Raw genomic sequence first — 25,417 nt, 5'->3', positions numbered from 1 at the left:
GTCACCTGCACACCTCGAGCAAGGGAGTATAAAAGGTTGTCTGCCATGCTGCTTAGGCACTCTGGAGTTGTATTAAAGAGACTAAGGTCACATCAGTTTTAGCTCACAGTACTCAGTCTTGTGGAGTTCTTCCATACTTAACAATTGGCGACAGGTAACAGATAACGAACTTTCACGCGGTCATGGCTGCCATTGGTATTTTAGAGGGATTTGTAGAGGGTGATGATTGGGAAGTCTTCATTGAGCGTCTCGACCAATGACTTCGTGGCCAACGAGCTGGATAGGGACGATAAAGCGATCAAGTGCAGGGCGATTCGCCTCATCGTGTGTGGGTCCACATATACAGCCTCATCAAGAATCTGCTAGCACCGGAGAAACCAGCGGAGAAGACATATACAGAGTTGTGTACGCTGGTTCGGAACCACCTCAAGCCGAAGGAGAGCATCTTAATGGGCAGGTATCGCTTCTACACGCACCACCGCTCCGAGGGCCAAAACGTGGCGAGTTATGTTGCTGACCTGAGATGCCTTGCAGGAACTTGTGAATTTGCTGGATTTTGGGGGGAAATGCTGCGGGACTTTTTTGTGCTTGGCATCAGCCATGAGGTCATTCTTCGCAAGCTGCTGTCCGCTGAATCTCTAGAGCTAAGCAAGGCCATCACGACAGCCCAGGCATTCATATCCACAAACGATAATACCAGACAGATATCTTCGCAGCATCGAAGCTCACCAGCAACTATTATGCATAAAATAATGTTGCTAGCAGGCAGAACTGCATATGGCAGGTTCTACACGCCTGCAGCTGCAAGACCTAGATGACTCAGAGTCCGCCATCGGGCGTGAATGCAAATCCATTAGCACCATGTTGGTGCTGCGGGGGTAATCATCGAACCCATCAATGTCGATTCAAGCACTACGTGTGCAAAGGCTGCGAAACAATGGGGCACCTCCAGCGAATGTGCAAGAGTGCTGCGACTCACCACGTGGCAGAGTCGGCAGAGGATGATTGATCGATCCGGCGCGGATCACGCAGAACAAACAAGAGAGGCAACTCAACCCGAGGAAGAAGTGTATGGGGTACACACCTTCACCACCAAGAGCCCTCCTATCATGCTGAAAGTCAAATTGAACGGCATTCCGGTATCAATGGAGTTGGACACGGGGGCGAGTCAGTCAATTATGAGCCAGAAGGCTTTTGAGAAACTGTGGGGCAACAAGGCACAAAGGTCCAAACTGAGCCCAATTCAGACAAAGCTGCATACCAGTCATTGGCAGTGTGGCAGTTAAGGTATCGTACAATGGAGCTGTGCATGATTTATCACTGTGGATTGTACCAGGCGAAGGCCCAACGCTATTTGACAGAAGCTGGCTGAGAAAGATTCGATGGAACTGGGACGACATCAAAGCACTTTCTTCAGTGGATGATGCCTCATGCGCCCAAGTGCTGAGCAAGTTTCCGTTGCTATTTGAACCAGGTATCAGCAACTTAACAGGCGCCAAGGTGCAGATCCACCTAGTCCCCATTGCAAGGTCCGTTCATCACAAGGCTCGAGCGGTTCCATATATGATGAGGGAGAAAGTCGAGATCGAACTGGACAAACTTCAACGAGAGGGAATTATATCGCCAGTCGAGTTCAACGAGGTGGGACAGTCCAATTGTTCTGGTGTTGAAAAGCGATGGCACGGTCAGAATCTGCGGAGACTACAAGGTAACGATCAACAGAGTCTCGTTACAGGACCAGTACCCGCTACCCAAGGCGGATAACTTTCGCAACGTTAGCAGGGGAGAAGTCGTTAAACAAGTTGGACCTAACCTCCGCCTACATGACACAGGAGTTGGCTGAATTTTCGAAAAGATTGACGTGCATCAACACGCGCAAAGGACTGTTTATATACCACAGGTGCCCTTTTGGGATTCACTTGGCTGCTGCCATCTTCCAGAGGAATATGGAGAGTCTGCTGAAATCGGTTCCGCGCACCGTGGTGTTTCAACACGACATCCTGATCACCGGTCGTGACACCACCGAACACCTGCACAACCTGGAAGAGGTTCTAAGTCGACTAGACAGAGTAGGACTCAGGCTGAAACGCTCCAAGTGTGTTTTCCTGGTGCCAGAGGTCGAATTTTTGGGGAGAAAGATTGCGGCGGATGGCATCAGACCCACGGACTCAAAGACAGAAGCCATCAAGAATGCACCCAGACCACAGAATGTGACGGAACTGCGTTCGTTCCTGGGACTCCTCAACTATTTTGGTAACTTTCTACCCGGGTTAAGCACTTTGCTGGAACCATTGCACATGTTGCTACGTAAGGGTGACGACTAGGTTTGGGGTAAATCTCAAGAGACAGCCTTTGAGAAGGCCAGAAACCTACTTTGTTCTAATAAGTTACTTGTACTGTATGATCCGTGTAAATGATTAGTGCTAGCTTGTGTTGCATCTTCGTACGGGGTCGTCTGTGTGTTACAGCAAACCAATGTATCGGGCAAACTTCAACCGGTTGCATACGCGTCTAGAAGTCTGTCTAAGGCTGAAAGAATCTACAGTATGGTCGAGAAAGAGGCGTTAGCATGTGTATATGGGGTTAAGAAAATGCACCAATACCTACTTGGACTTCGGTTTGTGCTTGAAACCGACCACAAACCGCTCATTTCGCTGTTTTCAGAAAGCAAAGGTATAAACACCAATGCTTCGTCCCGCATCCAAAGATGGGCACTAACATTGTCCGCCTATGACTATGTTATCCGCCACAGACCAGGCACGGGGAACTGTGCTGATGCCCTCAGTCGGCTACCATTGCCCACTGCCGGGGTGGAAATGGCGCAGCCCGCAGACTTGCTTCTGGTCATGGATACTTTTGAGAGCGAGGGGTCACCCGTCACTGCTCGCCAGATCAGGACCTGGACCAGCCAGGATCCTGTGCTATCACTTGTAAAAAGAGGTGGTCAGATGTTCCCGGGGAGATGCAAGATGAAATTAAGCCATTTCACCGACGCAAAGATGAAATGTCCATCCAGTCGAATTGTATTTTATGGAGTAATTGCATGGTTTTGCCAAAAAAAGGCAGGAAAACGTTTATACGCGACCTACACAACACCCACCCAGGCATAGTCATGATGAAAGCTATAGCCAGGTTGCATGTTTGGTGGCCCGGCATTGACTCGGACTTAGAGTCATGCATACACCTGTGCAACGCGTGCTCACAACTGAGCAATGCACCAAGGGAGGCTCCATTGAGTCTGTGGTCATGGCCCTCCAAACCGTGCTCCAGGATCCACGTAGATTTTGCTGGCCCCTTTCTCGGAAAGATGTTTTTAGTTGTAGTAGACGCTTACTCTAAATTGATTGAATGCGTAATCATGTCATCCAGCACATCTACTGGCAGCATTGAAAGCTTCCGGGCTATGTTCGCCACCCATGGCTTGCCTGACATCTTTGTCAGTGACAATGGATCGTGTTTCACCAACTCGGAATTCAACGAGTTTATGACCCGCAATGGCATCAAGCATGTCAGGTCTGCCCCGTTTAAGCATATATCCAACGGTCAAGTGGAACGGGCAGTCCAAACTATCAAGCAGAGCTTGAAACGCGTGACGGAAGGCTCCTTGCAGACCTGCTTATCTCGGGTTCTGCTCAGCTACTGGACGCGACCCCACTCGCTCACTAGGGCTCTCCCTGCAGAATTGTTAATGAAGAGAGCACTCAAAACCAGGCTCTCCCTAGTCCACCCGGATCTAAATGATCATGAGGAAACATGGCGTCACTAGCAAAATGTGCACTACGATCGCGCGGCTGTATCACGTGACATTGATGTTAACGACCCTTTGATGGCCCTGAATTATGGTCATGGTCCTAAATGGGTTGCTGGTACTGTCTTGGCCAAGGAGGGGAATAGAGTGTTTGTCCATCCAAACTATTGAATGGACAAACGTGCAGAAAACATTTGGATCAGACCAAACTGCTCACCGACAACCAGGAACAACCTGAAGAGGACATCACCATCATCGATCCACCAACACACACCCAACCAGCAATCGACCTCACTGTCAATCAAGAGGATGAACCCACCATTCCCAACAGTCCTGTCAGACCAGCCGCGCCGCAGTGCAGCAATTGTCCGACCAACTCATCCATGCCAGAGTTTGAATTCAGACGATCAACCAGGGAGCATAGGGCCCCGGATTGTCTCAACTTGTAAATAATTTGTATCAAAGACTTTGGGGGGGGAGTAATGTTATGTAGGTAAACATTGTAACTGTGTAAGTTTTGCCACCAGAGGGCGCAACTGTTGGAGGCCCAAGGGTCACCTGCACACCTCGTGAAAGGGAGTATAAAAGGTTGTCTGCCATCCTGGCTCGACATTCTGGAGTTATATTAAAGAGACTAAGGTCACATCAGTTTAAGCTCACAGTACTCAGTCTTGTGGAGTTCTTCCATACTTAACAGGAAGGACTGAGGCAGCTGAAGAATGCCACTACGGGTGGTTTAGCAAATGAAAGGAAGATGCACAGAAAGTCAGAGTCAGAGGAACAGAGTCTTCAGGGAGGTAACAGGGCTGGAGGAGATTTCAGTGATAAAATGAGGCAAGGGACAGGCCAAGAAAGGATCTTATAAATGAACACAAGGATTCTGAATTGAAAGCGTTGGGGAACAGGGAGCAGGTACCACTTGAGTGAGAAAGCTATGAGCACAAGGTGGTAGATTAGTCAGTGAAAATGTCCTGTCTTTGGGTGAAACACGGCTTCAATATTAAAGGTGCAGGTCTGTAGTGAAGAACTGGTTGAAGATTAAAGTCTTGAGGTCAGGTGGTCACTCACTTAGTTTGTTTTAAGTATGTAGCATATTTTGATCTGTGTAAATTGGTTTGCAATCTGTGTTGCATTGCTAACGATAAATATCACTTCTGACCTTTCCCCAGTGATGGCAGCTCTCGATTCACGATATCCAGATTTCATTTCCATGCAGAAGATCCTGAATCTTCTTAATTCTTTGGTGTTGGGGGGAAGGAGGGTCTTCAAATATTGCAGCAGCAAGTACGTGCCGGTTAGACCACCCTTGCACACATTATTAAGATCCAGTTTTCTCTCCTCTTCTCCTGTGGGCACTAACAGTTGTTGGGGTACTGTTCCACAAGTGATGACAGCCTTCTGGTTCTTTATCCAAGTGGTCATTCCTCCTGTCTAGTTGTTATGTTACACATGTTCCAATTGTTGGGGCTGTACTCAGTGCATTACGTTAATCCCCGGCAGGCTGGAAACATCGCCAACATCAGCAGCTCCATGGTCAACCTTGTACTCATCCTGCTGATGGGTCAGATCTACACGTCACTGGCAGAAAAACTCACCAGATGGGGTAAGGAAACTATCACAGGCCACCAGCACATTAAATCTGGAGTCAGTCCCCACCTGGTGTAAATAAGGTGATGCCTCTGCCCTTGACTGTCAGCTCGAAGACCAAAGTCAGATTCAACCCAGACACAGAAGCTTTTGACCCCTTTGATGTCCATTATAGATCCCATTCTATCCAGTTTTAATCTAGATTATAAGCAGTTCCCAATGGAATAGACTAATAGTTTAAAGTGCCCTAAAACAGTAAACGCAGCCCTGATCTTTGGGAAGCCCCAAGGATGGAGCATATGGATTTGAAACATGTGTATTTGCATAAGTGGAATCATTTGGCACACATTGAGCTTTTACAAGTCAAAAGCGACTGAAAAGGTCAGTTTACCACAACAAGAGTAATTGATATGGCACAAGTGTCAAATGTAGATGATATGTCCTTACTATACAGTATAGATGCACACGAGGCCCATACTTGAGAGAAGGTCACTCTGTGACCAGTTACCTTTATTACCAAGACCTCAAGTGATGAAGGTGGGTGGAGCTTCCCATTTTATACCTGAAAGTCCAGGTTAGGAGTGTCTCCCACAAGTTCGACCATTGTGGTCAATGTTCTCAAGATGTACAACTTAGGTCAGCTTCTACATGGGTTACAATAATAGTTCAATACATGACATCACCTCCCCCCCAAAGTCTTATTGGGATCACAGGTTAAGTCTCTCTGGTGGTTTACGCTCCCTTGTAGAGCGCTTGAGTTGGGGCTCTGGTTGTTGGGCGCTGGCCTGAGTGTCTGCTGTTTGCGGTGCCTCAGGCCTGTCCGGACTGCCCACAGTGACTGGGCTCTCCTTCACTTGGTTCCAGTGTTCGGTCACCTGTGGTGGCGTAAACTCTACGTCGTGTTCTTCCTCTGCTTCTTCTATGGGGTTGCTGAACCTCCTTTTAGTTTGATCCACGTGTTTGCGGCAGATTTGTCCATTGATAAGTTTAACTACCAAAACCCTATTCCCCTCTTTGGCAATCACAGTGCCTGCAAGCCATTTGGGCTCTGCAGCGTAATTAAGGACAAAAACAGGGTCATTGACATTAATACATCGCGCCCTCGCATTCCTGTCATGGTAGTCACATTGTGACTGATGCCTGCTCTCAACAATTTCTTTCATAGTAGGGTGTATAAGGGATAACCTGGTTTTGAGCGTCCTTTTCATTAGCAGCACTGCGGGTGGAACCCCTGTGAGCGAGTGTGGTTGGGATCTATTGGCCAACAGGAGGCGTGATAAGTGGCTTTGTAGGGAACCCCCTTGGATTCTGAGCATCCCCTGTTTGATTATCTGCACTGCTCGTTCCGCCTGGCCGTTTGAGGCCGGCTTGAACGGTGCCGTTCTGACATGGTTGATTCCATTGCCTGCCATGAAGTCCTGGAATTCAGTGCTTGTGAAGCACGGGCCATTGTCGCTGACCAAGACATCCGGTAGACCATGGGCGGCGAACATTGCCCGTAGACTTTCTACCGTGGCAGAGGATGTGCTTGAATTTAAAATGGCACACTCAATCCATTTGGAGTAGGCGTCTACTACAACCAAAAACATTTTTCCCATGAAAGGACCTGCGTAGTCCACATGGATGCATGACCATGGCTTGGCGGGCTAGGACCAGGGGCTAAGGGGGGCTTCCCTGGGTGCGTTGCCCAGCTGAGCACACGTGTTGCACCTGCGAACACAAAGTTCCAGGTCTGCATCTATCCCTGGTCACCAAATGTGTGACCTGGCAATTGCCTTCATCATGACAATGCCAGGGTGCTCATTGTGAAGTTCTCTGATAAACACCTCTCTGCCCATCTGGGGCATGACTACTCGGTTTCCCCACAGTACGCAATCAGCCTGAATCGAGAGTTCATCCTTGCGCCTATGAAATGGTTTAAATTTCTCGGGGCATGCCCCGTACGTGGCTGCCCAGTCCCCATTCAGGACACATTTCTTAACTAAAGATAGTGGCGGGTCTTTATTTGTCCAGACTTTAATCTGACGGGCTGTCACAGGTGAGCCTTCGCTTTCGAAAGCTTCAACAGCCATGACCATCTCAGCATCATGCTCAGTTGCCCCCTCAGTTGTGCCTAGTGGGAGCCTGCTGAGTGCACCGGCGCAGTTTTCAGTGCCCGGTCTGTGCCAAATTGTGTAGTCATAGGCGGCTAACGTGAGTGCCCACCTCTGTATGCGGGCCGACGCATTTGCATTTATGGCCTTGTTGTCGGCCAAAAGGGACGTTAGGAGTTTGTGATCTGTCTCCAGCTCAAATTTCCTGTCAAACAGGTACTGGTGCATTTTTTTTACTGCATATACACATGCTAGCGCTTGCTTTTCTACCATCCCGTAGCTCCTTTCTGCCTGGGACAGACTTCTGGAGGCATAAGCTACTGGCTGTAACTGACCATTGGCATTCACATGCTGCAACACACACCCGACCCCATAGGACGACGCATCACATGTTAAAACAAGTTTCTTACACGGGTCATATAACGTTAACAGTTTGTTGGAGCATAACAAATTGCGTGCTCTATCAAAAGCCCTTTCCTGGCTGTCCCCCCAGACCCAATTGCGACCTTTGCATAGGAGCACGTGTAGCGGCTCTAACAGCGTGCTCAATTTGGGAAGAAAGTTACCAAAATAGTTCAGGAGCCCCAGGAACGAACGCAGCTCCATCGTGTTACAGGGTCTGGGTGCTCTCTGGATCACTTCCGCTTTAGACGCAGTAGGGCTGATCCAGTCTGCTGCTACCCTCATCCCCAGGAATTCTACCTCTGGAGCTAAGAAGACGCACTTCGCCTTTTTCAGTCGCAGCCCTACCCGGTCCAGTCTGTGTAGCACCTCCTCCAGGTTGTGGAGGTGTTCTTCAGTATCGTAACCCGTGATGAGGATGTCGTCTTGAAAAACCACCGTCCTTGGAATCGACTTGAGGAGGCTTTCCATGTTTCGGTGAAAAATCGCTGCGGCCGGACAAATCCCGAACGGACATCTGTTGTACTCAAACAACCCCTTGTGTGTCGTGATGGTGGTCAGCTTCTTCGACTCACTCGCCAGCTCCTGGGTCATGTAAGCTGAGGTCAGGTCCAATTTTGAAAAAAGTTTGCCACCGGATAGCGCCGCAAAGAGATCCTCCGCTCTCGGTAGCGAGTACTGGTCTTGGAGTGACACCCGATTGATGGTGGCCTTGTAATTGCCACATATCCTAACCGACCCATCCGCCTTGAGCACCGGCACAATCGGGCTCGCCCAGTCAGTGAATTCGACTGGCGAGATGATGCCTTCCCTCAACAAGCGGTCCAATTCGCATTCTATCTTTTCCCGCATCACGTACGGCACCGTTCTGGCCTTGTGGTGTACTAGCCTGGCGTCCGGTTTTATGTGAATCACTACCTTGGTCCCCATGAAAGTGCCGATGCCAGGTTGAAATAATAAGTCAAATTTGTCCAGGACCTGTGAGCATGATGCTCGCTCCACAGAAGAAATTGCATTGACATCACCCCATTTCCAGTTCATGACAGCAAGCCAACTCCTCCCCAGTAGTGCGGGACCATCCCCCGGGACAATCCAGAGTGGCAACCTGTTCTCCGAATCTTTGTGGGTCACGACTACCATGGCGCTACCATGATCTCCTTTGTATATGTCCGTAACTGTGCGTTAATCGGCAATAATTTTGGCCTCCTGGTCTTGGACCTTTTGAACTGTTTGATACTCATCAGGGACTGGCTGGCCCCCGTGTCTAGCTCCATTGATACTGGGATGCCATTGAGGAGCACTTTCATCATTATCGGTGGCGTCCTGGTATATGAACTGTATATGTGCTCCACATGAACTTGCTGAACTTCAGCTTCCAGCGATTTCCCCCAGTATTCATTTGGCCTCGTAGGGCTTACATCGGGCCCGTCCTCCTCGTACATCAACATGGCTGCAGGCTTCCTGCACATACGCGCCAAGTGACCGCTGACGTTGCAGTTTCTGCAGGTATATTGCTGATACCTGCAAGCTCTGTCTGGGTGTTTGCCTCCACACCTCCAGCATGAGCTGGAGGCCCCGTTGTTGGAAACAAAAGGTCCATTACCAGTCGATCGTCTCTGACTGTCTCTGTAACTGTCCTTAAGCGCGCCATTAACGGGTGTTGATGGCCCCATTACTGGCCGCATTGTACATTACGATAGCGTGAATCGCCGTTCAGCTAGCCATTGTCTCTGTTGAATTCCCCCTTTGGGTTCGACTACATGCTGCCTAGAGAACTGTGTGCCGCGTTAACAATGTTGACTCCTTGGTCTTTTGCCACATTTGAGCCAAGATTTTTGTCATACATCATTCTAGTCTCTTCCTCTCTGAGATAAATGTCTGGGCTACCAGAGCCACCGCTTCCAAGGTCAAGTCTTTGGTCTCAATCAGTTTCCTGAAAACCCCAGCGTGCCCGATGCCCTCAATAAAAAAAGTCTTACAGCATCTCCGCTCTGCATGCATCTGGGAACTTACATAGGCTCGCCAGTCGCCGGAGATCTGCCACGAAGTCTGGAACGCTTTGCCCTTCTCGCCGCCGGTGCATGTAAAACCGGTGTCTCACCATGTGCATGCTGCTCGCCGGTTTAAGGTGTTCCCCGATCAACTTACTGAGCTCTTTGAACGTCTTGTCCGCCGGCTTCTCTGGCGCTTGGAGGTCCTTCATCAGGGAGTACGTTCTGGATCCACAAACCGTCAGGAGATGAGTCCTGCGTTTGTCGGCCGAATCCTGTCCCAACCATTCCTTAGTGACAAAACTTTGCTGTAGTCTCTCAATAAAGTCGTCCCAATCATCACCAACACAGTACCTCTCTTCTGTGCTGCTAGTGGCCATGCTCGCGTGATTTAAATCCCAGTTTCTCGTCGCCAATGATATGTCCTTACTATACAGTATAGATGCACACGAGGCCCATACTTGAGAGAAGGTCAGTCTGTGATCAATTACCTTTATTACCAAGACCTCAAGTGATGAAGGTGGGTGGAGCTTCCCCTTTTATACCTGAAAGTCCAGGTTAGGAGTGTCTCCCACAAGTTCGCCCCTTGTGGTCATTGTTCTCAAGGTATACAACTTGGGTCAGCTTATACATGGGTTACAATGATAGTTGAATACATGACAGTAGAACACCAACATGTTTGCATAGGGCCAGTATGAACATGTTGAAGCCAATCTACAACAAACTCAATGACCTTACGTGCTGCTCAAAATGCCCTCTGACCCTGGCGTGAAAATGACTGAGCGTTGCTGCCGATTAAACAGGAAGTCTGTATAATTACACACACTCTGCTATATTATAGTAGCAAACCATATTTATATTGTAGCTACATGGTATGCCAGAATGTGGTCAGACTCTGTGATTGTAGGCCTGAATGTATATGGTGCATAAACTGGGTATGATAGCGTGAGTCAGAATGTATGTCGGCTGTTTGTGTACACACTGGGTGTATAACGCTGTGTGTGTCTGTGCGTGTATTTATATCCACTAGTCCTACACACATGCTCATTCTTGCTCCCAGATCCTACACATTGATACTTGCTTTTCTGTCTTGTGCAGAGATGCACCGCACACAGACGCAGTTCGATGATGCTTTCACCTTTAAAGTGTTTGTGTTCCAGTTTGTAAACTTCTACTCCTCCCCATTCTACGTGGCATTTGTCAAAGGCAGGTGAGTCAAAAATACGTAGTTTTCATGTTCAAACGAGAAGGTTATTGATCCTTGGAGATAATCACTGGGATTTTTCCTGAGCACGGCTCCGTATTAAAAACAAAAGGAAGAACTCGCAGAGCAGAAAGATATAGATAGTAAAGAAAGGTTTAGCTATGTGTATCAATATCTGAGGGTCCAGCCCCGAGTGAAAACGCCATTGCAATGTAGGGATGCATTGATCAATAATTCTGCTCATCCTAAGCTCCAAATATGAAGGTATTTACTATATGTCTTTCCTCCATCCTCACTGTATTGAAATCAAGACTCATCACATTATTTCTGACTATAATTCACTCTAACCCAGTATCTGAAAATGGTTATCCTTATCTCACTCAGTCTTCACATCCTCCTACAATCTACATGGTTTAAAACCCAAATATCTCTCACCCTTCACCTTGGTTTCTCATTACAAAAAGCACCAAAGTACTCAGTAATACATTTGCTGTTCTAATTTTATAGCCACCCTATAGAAGGGTGTTGGTGTACATGACATCACATCTTTCCCGCAACTCCGTGTTTGAATCTATCCAGTCAGGTTTCCACTCCTGCTAAACTACTGAAACAGCCCTAATCAAAGTCACAAATGACATCCTGTGTGACTGGTGAATTTTTCCTCCTTGAGCTCTCTGCTGCCTTTGATATGGTTAACCACAATCATCCCTCGCCTTCGTTGTCCAACTCAATGGAATTACCTTCATTTGGTTCCTCTCTTACCTATCAAATTGTAGCCAGAGCATCTGCAGCAATGGCTTCTCTTCCCACCCCACACTGATACCTCTGGAGATCCTAAGAACCTCTCCTTGTTCCCTTCCTCTTCCTCATATACATGATGCCCTTTAATGAAGACATGAGGTCAGCTTCCACAGGTATGCTGACGACACTCAGTTCTATCTCTCAACTCCTTCATTGTCTTTGCACTGTTAGACTGTTGGTCTGACATTCAGTCTTGGGTGAGATGCAATTTCCTCCCGTCAAACATTGGGAAGACCAAAGTAATCGTCTTTGGCCCCTGCCACAAACTCTAAATCCTGTCACTGATTCCATTTCTCTTCCAAGCCGCTGTCTTAGGTTGAAACAGACTGTTCACAACCGCAATATCCTATTCGACCCAAGCAGAGCTACCAAGCCCATATCACAAAGACCGCCTACCTTCACATTATCCGCCTCTGCCCAATTGCTGATGAAACTCTCATTCGTGCTTTGTCTCCTCCAAGCTCAACTATTCCAATTCTGTCCTGGCCAGCCTCCCAGTCCCCCTAAGCCTTCAATTTAAAATCCTCATCTTTGTATTTAAATCCCTTCATGGTCTCTCTGCTCTTTGTCACCGCTTCCAACCCTACAACTCTGTCTCTGTGAAGCGCCTTGGGATCTTTTTCGATATTAAAGGTGCTTTCTATAAAGGCAAGTTGTTGCTGTTACTCCAGACTGAGAGTGGAAAGTTCCTTTCTAAAAATTTCTTGTCTGTTTTTCATAAGGTTTGTGGGTTACCCGGGACATTATGGCAAGCTGTTTGGGATGAGGAACGAAGATGTAAGTAGCAGACTGTCTGGAAAGGTCCATTTCTTTTCTCCAAATTTCCCCCTCCAGGACTGCCCTATTCAGACCATTACCCCCCGACACCCTCCCCTCCCCCCCCCCCCACCGCACTCCCATTCCTAGATCTTGGGTGACCATCTCCGTGCTCCATGTACTGAAATGAGAGACTGTTTATCTTACTCATGTGCAATCACACTTGAAACATTACGTTGCCGTTGCTTTACCAAAGGCTGACTGACCTTTTCTATATTTCCAGCATTTTCTGTTTTTATTGCAGCATTTGCATTTCTTCTCCCTTTTTCTTTTTGTAGATAAGACTAGTTTGAATGTGTAAGGGAGGCGAGGAAAGCCCTGTCTCCCAATAGCACGCCCTGGATCTCCTGTACTGTGAGGGTGAGAACAGCAGGGAGAAATGCTGAGCAATGAATGCATCTCAAACTGACCCAATTCTGAAGCAGGCAGAAAGGGTTGTGGGTTGTGGGTTGGGTGAGGGGGGGTGGGGGGAGCGTGGGTTGTGGGTTGGGTGAGGGGGAGCGGGGGTGGGGGGGAGGGCGAGGGAGTGGGGGGTAGAATTGCAGCACTGTATGAGGAGATTCTTATTTTTCCCAGAACATTGTGTCCCCAGGGTCAAGCACTGTCCCCTGTCTTTAGGCTACATGTAGTGAAGCCTCACGATTATGCTGTTTTTGTTTTTGCCATTTATTCATTGGGAAAATAACTGTGGAGTTGGCTCATTATTATTTTACCTGTCCTGCTTGCTCCATACTTCTCTCTCTCTCTCCCAGCTGCCTGTTGTAATATTTCATCCTGACCGAGACTGTCGTGTGTGTGAATTGACTTGCCCTGTTTCATTCCGACAGTGTGGCCCAGGAGGGTGTCTGATCGAACTTGCTCAGCAACTGTTCATCATCATGGTGGGAAAACAGATCATCAGCAACATTCAGGAGTTTGTCATCCCGTGAGTAGATAGTTCTGATTCTTTGTCACACATACCTGGCCAGAAATAACCTGAGAGGCAGAGGAATGGTAGCATAGTGTTTATGGACTAGTGATCCAGAGACCCGAGTTCAAATGGCAGCTGGGGAATTTAAATTCATTTAATTAAATAAATTAAATTTTCCCACAGACTGATCAAGTAATAGCCTGACACAGTTATACTCACAGAATCATACCTTTCAGCTAATGTCCCAGACTCCTCTATCACCATCCCTGGGTATGTCCTGTCCCACCGGCAGGACAGACCCACCAGAGGTGATGGCAAAGTGTTATACAGTCGGGATGGGATGGCCCTGGGAGCCCTCAATTTTGATTCTGGACCCCATGAAGTCTCATGGCTTCAGGTCAAGCGTGGGCATGGAAACCTCCTACTGATTACCACTTTCCACCTTCCCTCAGCTGATCCTCAGCTGATTACTCCGTACTCCTCCATGTTGAACAGTACTTGGAAGAAGCAGTGAGGGTAGCACAGAATGTACCCTGGGTGGGGGACTTCAATGTCCATCACCAAGAGTGGCTCGGTAGTACCACTATTGACCGAGCTGGCCGAGTCCTGAAGGATATAGCTGCCAGACTGGGTCTGTGGCAGGTGGTGAGAGAACCAACACGAGGGAAAAACCTACTTGACCTCGTCTTCACCAATCTACCTGTCGCAGATGCATCTGTCCATGACAGCATTGGTATCAGTGACAACCGCACAGTCCTTGTGGAGACAAGGTTCTGTCTTCACACTGAGGACACCTTCCATCATGTTGTGTGGCACTACCACCGTGCTAAATGGGATAGATTCAGAACAGATCTAGCCGCTCAAAACTGGGCATCCATGAGGTGAGATGGGCCTTCAGCCGGAGCAGAATTGTATTCCACCACAATCTGGAACCTCTTGGCCGGGCATATCCCTCACTCTACCATTACCATCAAGCCAAGGGACCAACCCTGGTTCAATGAGGAGTGTAGAAGAGCATGCCAGAAGTAGCACCAGGTATACCTAAAATTGAGGTACCAACCTGTGGAAGCTGCAACACAGGACTAAATGCATGCTACACACAGAACTAAGCGATCCCACAATCAACGGATCAGATCAAAGCTCTGCAGTTCTGCCACATCCAGTCATGAATGGTAATGGACAATTAAACAACTAACGGGAGGAGGGAGCGCCATGAATATCCCCATCCTCAATGATGGTGGAGCCCAGCATGTGAGTGCAAAAGATAAGGCTGAAGCGTTTACAACTCCTTCAGCCAGAAGTGTCAAGTGGATGATCCATCTCGGCCTCCTCCTGAGGTCCCCACCATCACAGAAGCCAGTTTTCAGCCAATTCGATTCACTCCACGTGCTATCAAGAAACAGCTGAGTGTACTGGATATGGCAAAGGCTATGGGCCCCGACAACATCCTGGCTGTCGTGCTAAAGACTTGTGCTCCAGAACTAGCCGTGCCTCTAGCCAAGCTGTTCTAGCACAGCTACAACACTGGCATCTATCCGGCAATGTGGAAAATTGCCCAGGTATGTCCTTTTCGCAAAAAGCAAGTCAAATTAAAATCTGGCCAATTACCGCTCCATCAGTCTACTCTCAATCATCAGCAAAGTGATGGAAGATGTTGTCGACAGTGCTATCAATCGGCACTTATTCACCAATAGCCTGCTCACCGATGCCCAGTTTGGGTTCCACCAGGACCACTTGGCTCTAGACCTCATTACAGCCTTGGTCCAAACATGGACAAAAGTGCTGAATTCAAGAGGTGTGACGAGAGTGACTGCCCTTGACATCAAGGCAGCATTTGACTGAATGTGGCATCAAGGAGCCCTAGTAAATTTGAAGTCAATGGGGATCAGGGGGAAAACTCTCCACTGGCTGGAGTCATACCTAGCACAAAGGAATATGGTTGTGGTTGTTGGATGTCAATCATCACAGCCCCAGGACATCACTGCAGGGGTTCCTCGGGGCAGTGTCCTAAGCCCAACCATCTTCAGCTGCTTCATCAATGACCTTTCCTCCATCATAGGTTCAGAAGTGGGGATGTTCGCTGATGATTGCACAGTGTTCCATTCCATTCACAACTCCTCTGATAATGAAGCAGTCCATATCCGCATGCAGCAAGACCTGGACAACATTCAGGTTTGGACTTGTACGTGGCGAGTAACATTCACGCCACACAAGTGCCAGCCAATGACTATCTCCAACAATCGAGAGTCGAACCACCTCCCTTTGACATTCAATGGCATTACCATCGCCAAATCCCTCACCATCAACATCCTGGGGGTCACCATTGACCAGAAACTTAACAGGACCAGCCACATAAATACTGTGGCAACAAGAGCGGGTCAGAGGCTGGGTATTCTGCGGTGAGTGTCTCACCTCCTGACTCCCCAAAGCCTTTCCACCATCTACAAGGCACAAGTCAGGAGTGTGATGGAATAGTCTCCACTTGTCGGATGAGTGCAGCTCCAACAACACTCAAGAAGTTTGACACCATCCAGGACAAAGCAGCCCACTTGATCGGCACCCCATCCACCACCTTAAAAGTTCACCACATTAAACATTCACTCCCTTCACCACCAGTGCACTGTGACTGCAGTGTGCACTGTCTACAAGATGCACTATAGCAATTTTGCCAAGGCTTTGGCAGCACTTCCAAAACCCGCAACCTCTACCATGTACAAGGGCAGTAGGTACATGGGAACACCACCACCTGCAAGTTCCCCTCCAAGTTACACACCATCCTGACTTGGAAATATATCTCTGTTCCTTCAAAATCCTGGAACTCCCTCCCTAGCAGCGCTATGGGAGTACCTTCACCACAGGGACTGCAGCAGTTCAAGAAGGCGGCTCACCACCACCTTCTCACGGGCAATTAGGGATGGGCAATAAATGCTGGCCTTGCCAGCGATGCCCACATCCCACGAACTAAGAATTTCCCAATGTATTTTTTTATGTGTCCTGCGTACAAATGGACAAATGATCTCTGCAGTGTTACCCATTACAGAAAGGGAAAACTAGTCACAGTGGAATGGGGTAGTTGGGGTGGATGAGGAGAAGGCTTAGAATTCAGTTAAGATGAAACAGAGAGTTAGAAGGATCAGAGCATTTCTAAGTACTCATGTTTGCTGTGCACGGATTGCTAAGGTTCCAAATTGGTTGGTACTTGGCATAGTTATTGGCCTCAAAGCATGACTGGTGCTTAATCCTTGGGACTACTCTAAGCATGGAATTATGGTTATAGAACATACAGTGGGTGCATTGAAACTGTACTTCTAATGTCGGGACAGGTCAGGAAGTATTCTAAAATATTTCTTGGGGCCCGAACTTGCTGGCCTTACCGCCCACTGCTGCCAAGTTCTTTCAGCGGTCTCCCTACGGTGACAGATTGCTCCAGGTCTGCCGCCGGTGGGAAGAGAGTACTGCCAGGAACCGCCCGCTGACGGCCACCAGTGCGCAAGTCGCGTAAGTGACCTCCCGCCCGCCGAGCCGGTATATTTCTCTGGGCGGGAGCCGGTGGCAGCAGGGGGAAGGACCGTTGTTTGAAGGCAGGCCTAACCCCGACGGTAAGTGAGAAGACCTGCAAAAAAAGGTTAGTGAACTTCTTTTATTTTATTTTTTTTCAATGATTTATGTGGATGGGGTCCCCTGAAGCTTTTCCATTGTTAATTTTTAAAACATTTTTCTTTTGAGCTGTTCCCCCCCCCCCTCCCTGTGCCCGACTCAATCCTCGGTGGCACATTGGCGAGGATCGCATTTGCAGCCGAGGTTGGGAGCTCCCGCCTGCCGGCGCCCACATTCATGGCGTAATTCGGTTTTTTGCCGCTGGGCAGTACTGGCTTTTCATTTAGAGGAATCTCCCTGGCAAAGTACCGGCAAGTCTCTCGCCGGTCCTTTGGGGCGGCACTTGGACGGGCCTTGGCTTTGACCAAATTCGGGCCCTTAGTCTTCAGGAAGAAACATTGTCTAGCCTAGTCACAGGGGCTGGTGGAGGTCTGGTAATGACGCATCTTACCCATGGAGGCAGTGAGCTGTGACAGTCTGCTGATGAGATCATGGGCCTTTTGCAGCCAATCCAAGCCGATTGGTGATGCAACATTCTGAAACCCACAATCTTAGCTCATCTTTATGCAGCTAGGAGGGGCAGTGCAAGTGACTCTGAGTTCTGTTGTTGCATACATTTGTCAGGAAGCTGAAGTCCTGGTGGCAGAAGCGGAAACTGGCTATTATCAGGGGCTCCCAGATCTGTCAGGAGCCCAAGCGATGGGAGGACGACTATGAACTCATCGATTGTGAGGGGCTGTTTGAGGAGTATCTGGAAATGGGTGAGTGAATGGAACAAGCCTTTTACCTCTTGGAGTGTCCACATCTTCATGGAATTCATAAATACAACTGTAAATATAAATAGAATTACACGCATTCTTTCACCTAGAGTATTGCAGCTGCAAATGTAATTTAATCAGATGCACATTATTTGGTTAATACCATTGAAACAGCATAGGAGTGATATATAGTGAAAGTGATAGCTCGTGATGTCCAATGATGGCGATATTCAGTCTCTCCCAGTGATATATCCAGTGATAATGATATTCAGTAACATCCAGTCATAGTGACAGATAGTGATATCCAGTGATATCTGCTGGTAGCTAGTCATCCAGTGATATTCAACAATACTAAGTAATAATGATAATCAGTGATAGCTAATATCCAATGATCTTTATAATAGGATATCCAGTGATTATCAGTAGGATTTGGGGCAGTATCACATTCTGTAACCAATCCAGCAAATTTCTACACTTACACCATGAGGTGCGACTGAGTATTACAATATTGCATAAAAAGATCCTGGCGAGAATGAAAGTGTCACTTTCTGAATGGATCAAACCAACTGCCATAATAACCAGTGATAACCAATGACAGCCAGTGATGTCTCGTGGGGTTTCCCTGATATCAAGTGGTATGCAATAATGTGCTGTACCATGCAGAATAACACTGAGAGCAGTACAAGCAAGCCACACGTACACGGGCTGGGCTGACATCATCAACTTTGGGGAGAATGTTGCGTAGGTTATAATCATCCAAACCCCAAGTATGTTATATTACTGCGCCTGACACATTGTAAACAGGTGATGTTATGATTGTCATGGTGATAACAATGGGTGAATACCATGTGATTAAAATTAAAATGGCGCTAGAATTTACTTTACTAACTCGTGCAAAAATAAAGCACAACTCTTCAGTGATGCACAGTGAATGTCAGGAAGGTAGAGGGGATGATCGTAATAATACTCAGAGATCTGAGGTTCCTGATCCTCTACCGTTCTTCCTCTTGCCAGTCCTACAATTTGGGTTCATCACTATCTTCGTGGCTGCCTTTCCACTGGCCCCTCTCTTTGCTATGCTCAACAACTGGGTGGAGATTCGTCTGGATGCCCTGAAGTTTGTGTGTGAATACCGACGACCAGTGGCTGAACGCGCTCAGAACATTGGAGTCTGGCTCAACATCCTCGAAGCACTGGCCCAGCTCTCGGTCATTATTAATGTGAGTAACAGAGAACTGGATCAGTCAGTCTGTAGTGGTAACCCAGTGTGTATCAGTGTTTCCCCTCCCCTTTATCTGCCCATTTTCTCCCCTTTGCTCCTGAAGGTGTGACTGTTGCTGGGGTACAGTTCTAAGGGCACTCACTGCTCTCTGATATCTCATCTGAGTGGCCATTCTATTCACCTTAGACAGTGAGAGCTGGCAGGGTATTTCACTGTGGATGTGCCCAATCCTGTCCTCCGATGGTGTGCACACACAAGTATTTTCAACAAGAGTTAAAAAGAAAAATTTACATTTCTATAGCGCCTTTCAGGACCTCCGGATATCACAAAGTGCTTTGCCGCCAATGAAGTACTTTTGAAATGTGGTCACTGTTGTAATGTAGGAAAGGCACCAGACAATTTGCGCACAGCAAGCTCCCACAAACAGCAATGTGATGATGATCAGATAATCTGTTTTAGTGATGTTGGTTGAGGGATAAATATTGGCCAGGACACCGGGGATAACTCCTCTGCTCATCTTCGAAATGGTGCCATAGGATCTTTTATGCCCACCTGAGAGAGCAGACGGGGCCTCAGTTTAATATTTCATCCAAAAGGTGGCACCTCTGACAATGCAGCACTCCCTCAATATTGCACTGGAGTGTTAGCTTAAATGTTGTGCTCAAGTCTCTGAAGTGGGACTTCTGAACCCACAACCTGCTGACTCAGAGGCTACAAACTGAGCTTGTGGCTTGATAGCAATCAGAAGCAGGAACCGTGGCTGGTGTTTGCCCCTTCCCCAACACTAGGTCACGGAGGCCAATTGTAACACTGCTGCTCTGGATGAGATCAGGTAACTCCACACAGACCAGGGAGCAATGCTGGGTTCCTCCTAGCATGTATGGCTCGCTGCCTTAGCAGGTGGGTCATCATGAGCACTGTAAGTGAAGCTAGACGCATTGATGAGACCCAGTAACCTTAACACTAGAGTTTGTGGTGTGATCTTAATTTTGTTTATAACAAATACATTTACAATTGTGTTAAAGATAACCGAGAAAATCACCTTCCTAAAAGCACTGGCAGCACAAGTGATGCGAGGAACATTCATGTGACTGAGCTCAGTGATAGCATTAGTAAGACTGTAAGTACCAATGCTAGAGACTGATTAGTGGAATTAGTGAGAGTACGAATATTAATGCTAGAGTCTATCTTGTAGGTAAAAGGATCTTGGGGACGGCCAACTTAAAGTAAATCATTTCAGATATTTTGGAAAGAATCTGTCTCGTGCTGTGTGCATACTCTGTATACCCAGTTTGTGTATTTGGTTGTACATACGCCCTGTATAGTTCAGTGTGTGACATTTTACTGCATACTGCCCTTCTACTATTTATTTCTGTCTGTGTTCGTTTCCTTTTCTCCCCCAGGCTTTCCTGATTGCATTCACATCTGAATTCCTGCCCCGCCTGCTCTATGAGTACGAGCACAACGGTAACCTGGATGGATACGTGAACTTTACGCTGGCGTACTCGCCCTACAGCTATGTGAGCAGCAACTACACCATATGCAGGTGAGACTGACCAGGGATACCTGATAGGACAGAATGTGTAAGTGTGAGCAGGGTGTGAGCTTGGGCAGTTTCCAGTGGACGGTGAAGTGTTGGAGACTGGGGGCTTTATTTCCCTCCAGCCTCTATCTATCTATGTAAGCCACTCCAGGACATCGGCCCATTGCCACAACAGGTCCGTTTCCTGGATTGGAGGCAAGTTCCTGTGATGCCAGGAGGAGCAGGGGTGCGCCAAGGATGGAACCTGGGGCATTGAGGAGTTGAACGCAATCCATAAGAGGAGAAGCCATGGCTGGAGATGTGCTGGCTGCATTCGGTCTGTAGAAGTGGAACCAAGTCCGGGCGGCACCGTGGAGGTCATCATCATCATAGGCAGTCCCTCGGAATCGAGGAAGACTTGATGCCACTCTTAAAATGAGTCCTTAGGTGGCTGAACAGTCCAATACGAGAACCACAGTCCCTGTCACAGGTGGGACAGATAGTCGTTGGGGGAAGGGGTGGGTGGGACTGGTTTGCCGCACGCTCTTTCCACTGCCTGCGCTTGATTTCTGCATGCTCTCGGCCATGAGACTCGAGGTGCTCAGCGCCCTCCCGGATGAGAATATCTCTGGTGACTTTGACCTGATAGTCTTAGTGCAGTGGCCAGGAAATTGTGGGAGAGGTGTATCATGTATGTAACCAGCATACTACTGTAACCCTTGTACAATTGTAACCCTCAGGTAACCACTACATACTGTACATACTTACTAGAAATGCACACCTTGACCACAGGGAGTGTACTTGTGGGAGACACTCCTTACCTGGAGATTCAGGTATATAAGGGGAGTTCCCTCGCAGGGCCAGCACTCCTTGGTCCAGGTAATAAAGGTGAAGGTCACAGAGTGACTGCGTCTGCAGTACGTGCCTCGTGTGATTATGTTTAAGAGTTAAGGACTCAACACCTGGCGACGGGAAACGGGAATCACCGAACCCAGAGGATGGCCACCGGTAGCTCAGAGGAACGTTACTGTGTGGGTGAAGACTGGGACGATTTTGTGGAGAGACTCCAGCAGACCTTTGTCACAAAGAACTGGCTGGGAGAGGATGCGGCGGACAAGAGGAGGGTGCATCTACTAACAAGCTGCAGGACAAAAACGTATGCGCTGATGAAGGACCTGCTCGCACCCCACAAACCGGCCGACAAGTCTTTTGAAGAGCTCAGCCAGCTGATCAGCGAACACTTAAAACCGGCGAGCAGCAGACACATGGCCCGGCACCGGTTCTACACACACCGACGTCGGGAAGGGCAAAACATCTCGGACTTCGTGGCAGACTTGCGGCGCTTGGCCAGCCTCTAAGTTCTCAGACGCCTGCAGGGGGGAGATGTTAAGGGATTTTTTCATTGAGGGCATTAGCCATGCTGGGATTTTCAGGAAGCTCATAGAGACCAAGGACTTAACTCTAGAAGGGCAGCATTGACAGCTCAAACTTTCATAGCGGGCAAAGAAGAGACCAAGCTAATTTACGCGAGTAGTCCTGGGTCCAACGTGGCAACTGACCAAGGAATTAATGTGATAAACGCGGCTCAAGATCTCGCAGTCAGGCAAAGGCATTTTGAAACTGCAGCAGTCAGACAAAAGGCATTTTGTAACTGCCCAAGCTGAAACCGATTCTAAGGTGGGCCCCCGACAGGGACAATGGAGAGGGGAGCGGCAATTCACGCCATTAAGGGGACCATTAACACCCACCATCAGTGTGTTTAGAAACAACCAAGGGAACAATCAGAGAGGAATGCCTGCTAACAGTCCTTTTGTGAACAACGATCTCAGCCAATGCTGGAGATGCGGGGGCAGACATTATGTGAAAAGCTGCAAATTTCAGCAGTTCATCTGTAGGAATTGTAATGCCAGAGGACATTTGGCTAGGGTTTGCAAACAGCCGGTAGCGAGGCTAATCTATGAAACAGAGGAATCAGGCGAGGGGCTTGCAGTGCAGGACAATGTCTGGGGTAAAGCCATGGATGCTGAAGTTCAGCGGGTTCATGTGGCTGACGTCCACAGCTCATACACCAAAACGCCACCCGTGATGATGAAAGTTTTATTGAATGGCATCCCGGTGCACATGGAGCTGGACACGGGAGCTAGCCAGTCCCTCATGAGTGCACAACAATTTGAGAAACTATGGCCACACGGAGCTAGCAGGCCCAAACTGGAACGAAAGAGATCATTCCAGTGCTAGGCAGTGCAAACTTGGTGGTAACACACAATAGGTCACAGAACCGGCTGCCACTCTGGATTGTTCTGGGAAATGGCTCTGCGCTTTTGGGAAGGAGCTGGCTAGCTGAGATGAACTGGAAATGGGGGGGATGTGCACGCCATTTCATCTGTGGAAACTCATGCTCACAGGTACTACAAAATTTCGGGTCACTGTTTCAACCCGGTGTCGGAACGTTCAAGGGCACAAAAGTTGTTATACGCATCACCCCGGACGCCAGACCAGTGCACCACAAAGCCAGAGCGGTGCCGTACGTGATGCGTGAGAAAATTGAAAGTGAACTGGACAGGCTGCTCAGAGAGGGCATAATTTCGCCCGTTGAATTCAGCAACTGGGCAAGTCCCATCGTTCCTGTCCTTCAAGCATACGGCTCGGTTAGGATCTCTGGTGACTACAAAACCACCATCAACCGGGTGTCCCTGCAGGACCAATACCCGCTCCCAAGGACGGAGGACCTTTTTGTCACGTTGGCAGATGGCAAGCTGTTCAGTAAATTGGATCTCACTTCGGCCTGCATGACTCAGGAACTGGCTGAAGAATCCAAGCTTCTGACCACCATCACGACGCACAAGGGTTTATTCATCTACAACAGGTGTCCTTTTGGCATCCGTTCGGCGGCCACCATCTTTCAGAGAAACATGGAAAGCTTGCTGAAATCCATTCCCGGCACAATCGTATTCCAGGACACCATCCTAATAACGGGTCGAGACACCGAGGAACACCTCCACAACCTGGAGGAGGTGCTACGCCGACTGGACCGGGTAGGTCTGCAGCTGAAGAAGGCCAAGTGTGTGTTTTTGGCCCCAGAGGTCGAGTTTTTGGGCAGGAGGGCTGCCGCAGACGGGATCCGGCCTACCGATTCCAAAACGGAGGCGATCCGTCGAGCGCCCCGGCCCGGCAACACATCGGAGTTGCGATTGTTCCTGGGACTTTTGAACTATTTCTGGAACTTCCTGCCGAATTTAAGCACATTGTTGGAGTCGTTACACGTGCTCCTGCGTAAGGGTTGCGAATAGTTTTGGGGGGACTGTCAAGAACGGGCTTTCAACAGGGCGCGGAACCTGTTTTGTTCTAACAAACTGTTGTATGACCCCTGTAAAAAAAAAATACTAGTTTTAACATGCGATGCATCATCATACGGGGTTGGGTGTGTGTTGCAGCAGGGTAATGGAGACGGACAACTCCAACTGGTGACTTATGCCTCCAGGTCGCTCTCCCAGGCAGAGCGTGGGTACGGCATGGTCGAAAAGGAAGCACTCGCTCGCGTTTACGGTGTGAAAAAAATGCACCAATACCTTTTCGGCAGACCGTTCGAGTTAGAAACAGACCACAAGCCGTTAACTTCTCTGTTATCTGACAGCAAGGTGGTCAATGCAAATGCGTCAGCTCGCATACAGCGATGGGCTCCCATGCTGGCTGCGTATGACTATACCATACGGCACCGGCCAGGCACCGAAAACTGCGCTGACGCGCTCAGCAGGCTTCCACTGGCCACCACCGAGGGGGCAGCGAAGCAAAGCGCTGAGATGGTCATGGCCGTTGAGGCTTTTGACACCGCAGGCTCCCCCATCACAGCCCGCCAGATCAAACTGGACCAACAGGGACCCCCTCCTATCTATGATAAACGTGTCCTGACGGGGGATTGGGCGCCCACGCACGGGTGTGCCCGAGGAGGTCTGACCGTTTCAGAGACAGATGGATGAGCTCTCCATCCAAGCTGACTGCCTGCTATGGGGCAGCTGGGTAGTCATGCCCCAGAAGGGGAGGGAAGCATTCATCAGGGAACTTCACAGCGAGCACCCTGGCATCGTGTTAACGAAGGCTATTGCCCGGTCACATGTATGGTGGCCGGGGATTGACTCAGACCTGGAACACTGGGTTCGCAGGTGCACGACGTGTGCCCAGCTGGGCAATGCCCCCAGGGAGGCCCCACTCAGCTCGTGGCCCTGGCCCACCAAGTCTTGGTCACACATTCACGTGGACTATGCGGGCCCGTTCATGGAAAAATTTTCTTGATAATTGTCGATGCATACTCGAAATGGATCGAGTGCATCATATTAAACTCGTGCACGACATCCATCACCGTGGAGAGCCTGCGCACGGTTTTCACGACCCACGGCTTATCGGACACTCTGGTCAGCGACAATGGCTCGTGTTTCACCAGCCATGAATTCCAGGAGTTTATGTCTGGTAATTGCATCAAACAAGTCCGGATGGCGCCGTTCCAGCCGGCTTCCAATGGCCAGGTGGAATGTGCGGTCCAAGTCATAAAGCAAGGCATACTCCGCATCCAAGGTCCCTCTCTACAGTACCGCCTATCGCACCTCCAGCTGGCCTATAGGTCCCGGTCGCACTCGCTCGTGGGAGTTCCGAAGCGGAACTCCTCATGAAACGTACGCTCAAAACGCGGCTGTCCCTCATCCACCCAATCCTGGCAGACATTGTTGAGGGCAAGCGCCAGTCCCAAACCGAGTGCCAAGATCGTAACTCAA

The 25,417-nt window shown here is 48.8% G+C and overlaps 1 protein-coding gene across 1 annotated transcript in view; it reads left to right on the top strand.

Moving 5' to 3' along the window:
* The window catches only part of ano11 (anoctamin 11), a 99,937-nt gene that overhangs the window by 68,446 nt on the left and 6,074 nt on the right, over positions 1-25,417 (top strand). Inside the window, exons 19-25 of the mRNA XM_070860288.1 lie at positions 5,249-5,351; positions 10,920-11,031; positions 12,549-12,603; positions 13,470-13,567; positions 17,774-17,910; positions 18,922-19,127; positions 20,533-20,675. Of these exons, the coding sequence (XP_070716389.1) occupies positions 5,249-5,351; positions 10,920-11,031; positions 12,549-12,603; positions 13,470-13,567; positions 17,774-17,910; positions 18,922-19,127; positions 20,533-20,675 (854 nt within the window). The remainder of the gene's footprint in view (positions 1-5,248; positions 5,352-10,919; positions 11,032-12,548; positions 12,604-13,469; positions 13,568-17,773; positions 17,911-18,921; positions 19,128-20,532; positions 20,676-25,417) is intronic.

This window comes from Pristiophorus japonicus, chromosome 18 (assembly GCF_044704955.1).
Source record: "Pristiophorus japonicus isolate sPriJap1 chromosome 18, sPriJap1.hap1, whole genome shotgun sequence".
In the NCBI taxonomy this organism is placed as follows: domain Eukaryota; kingdom Metazoa; phylum Chordata; class Chondrichthyes; family Pristiophoridae; genus Pristiophorus; species Pristiophorus japonicus.
Note: the sequence above shows the minus strand (reverse complement) of the source record. Positions and strands in the feature narration are given on the sequence as shown.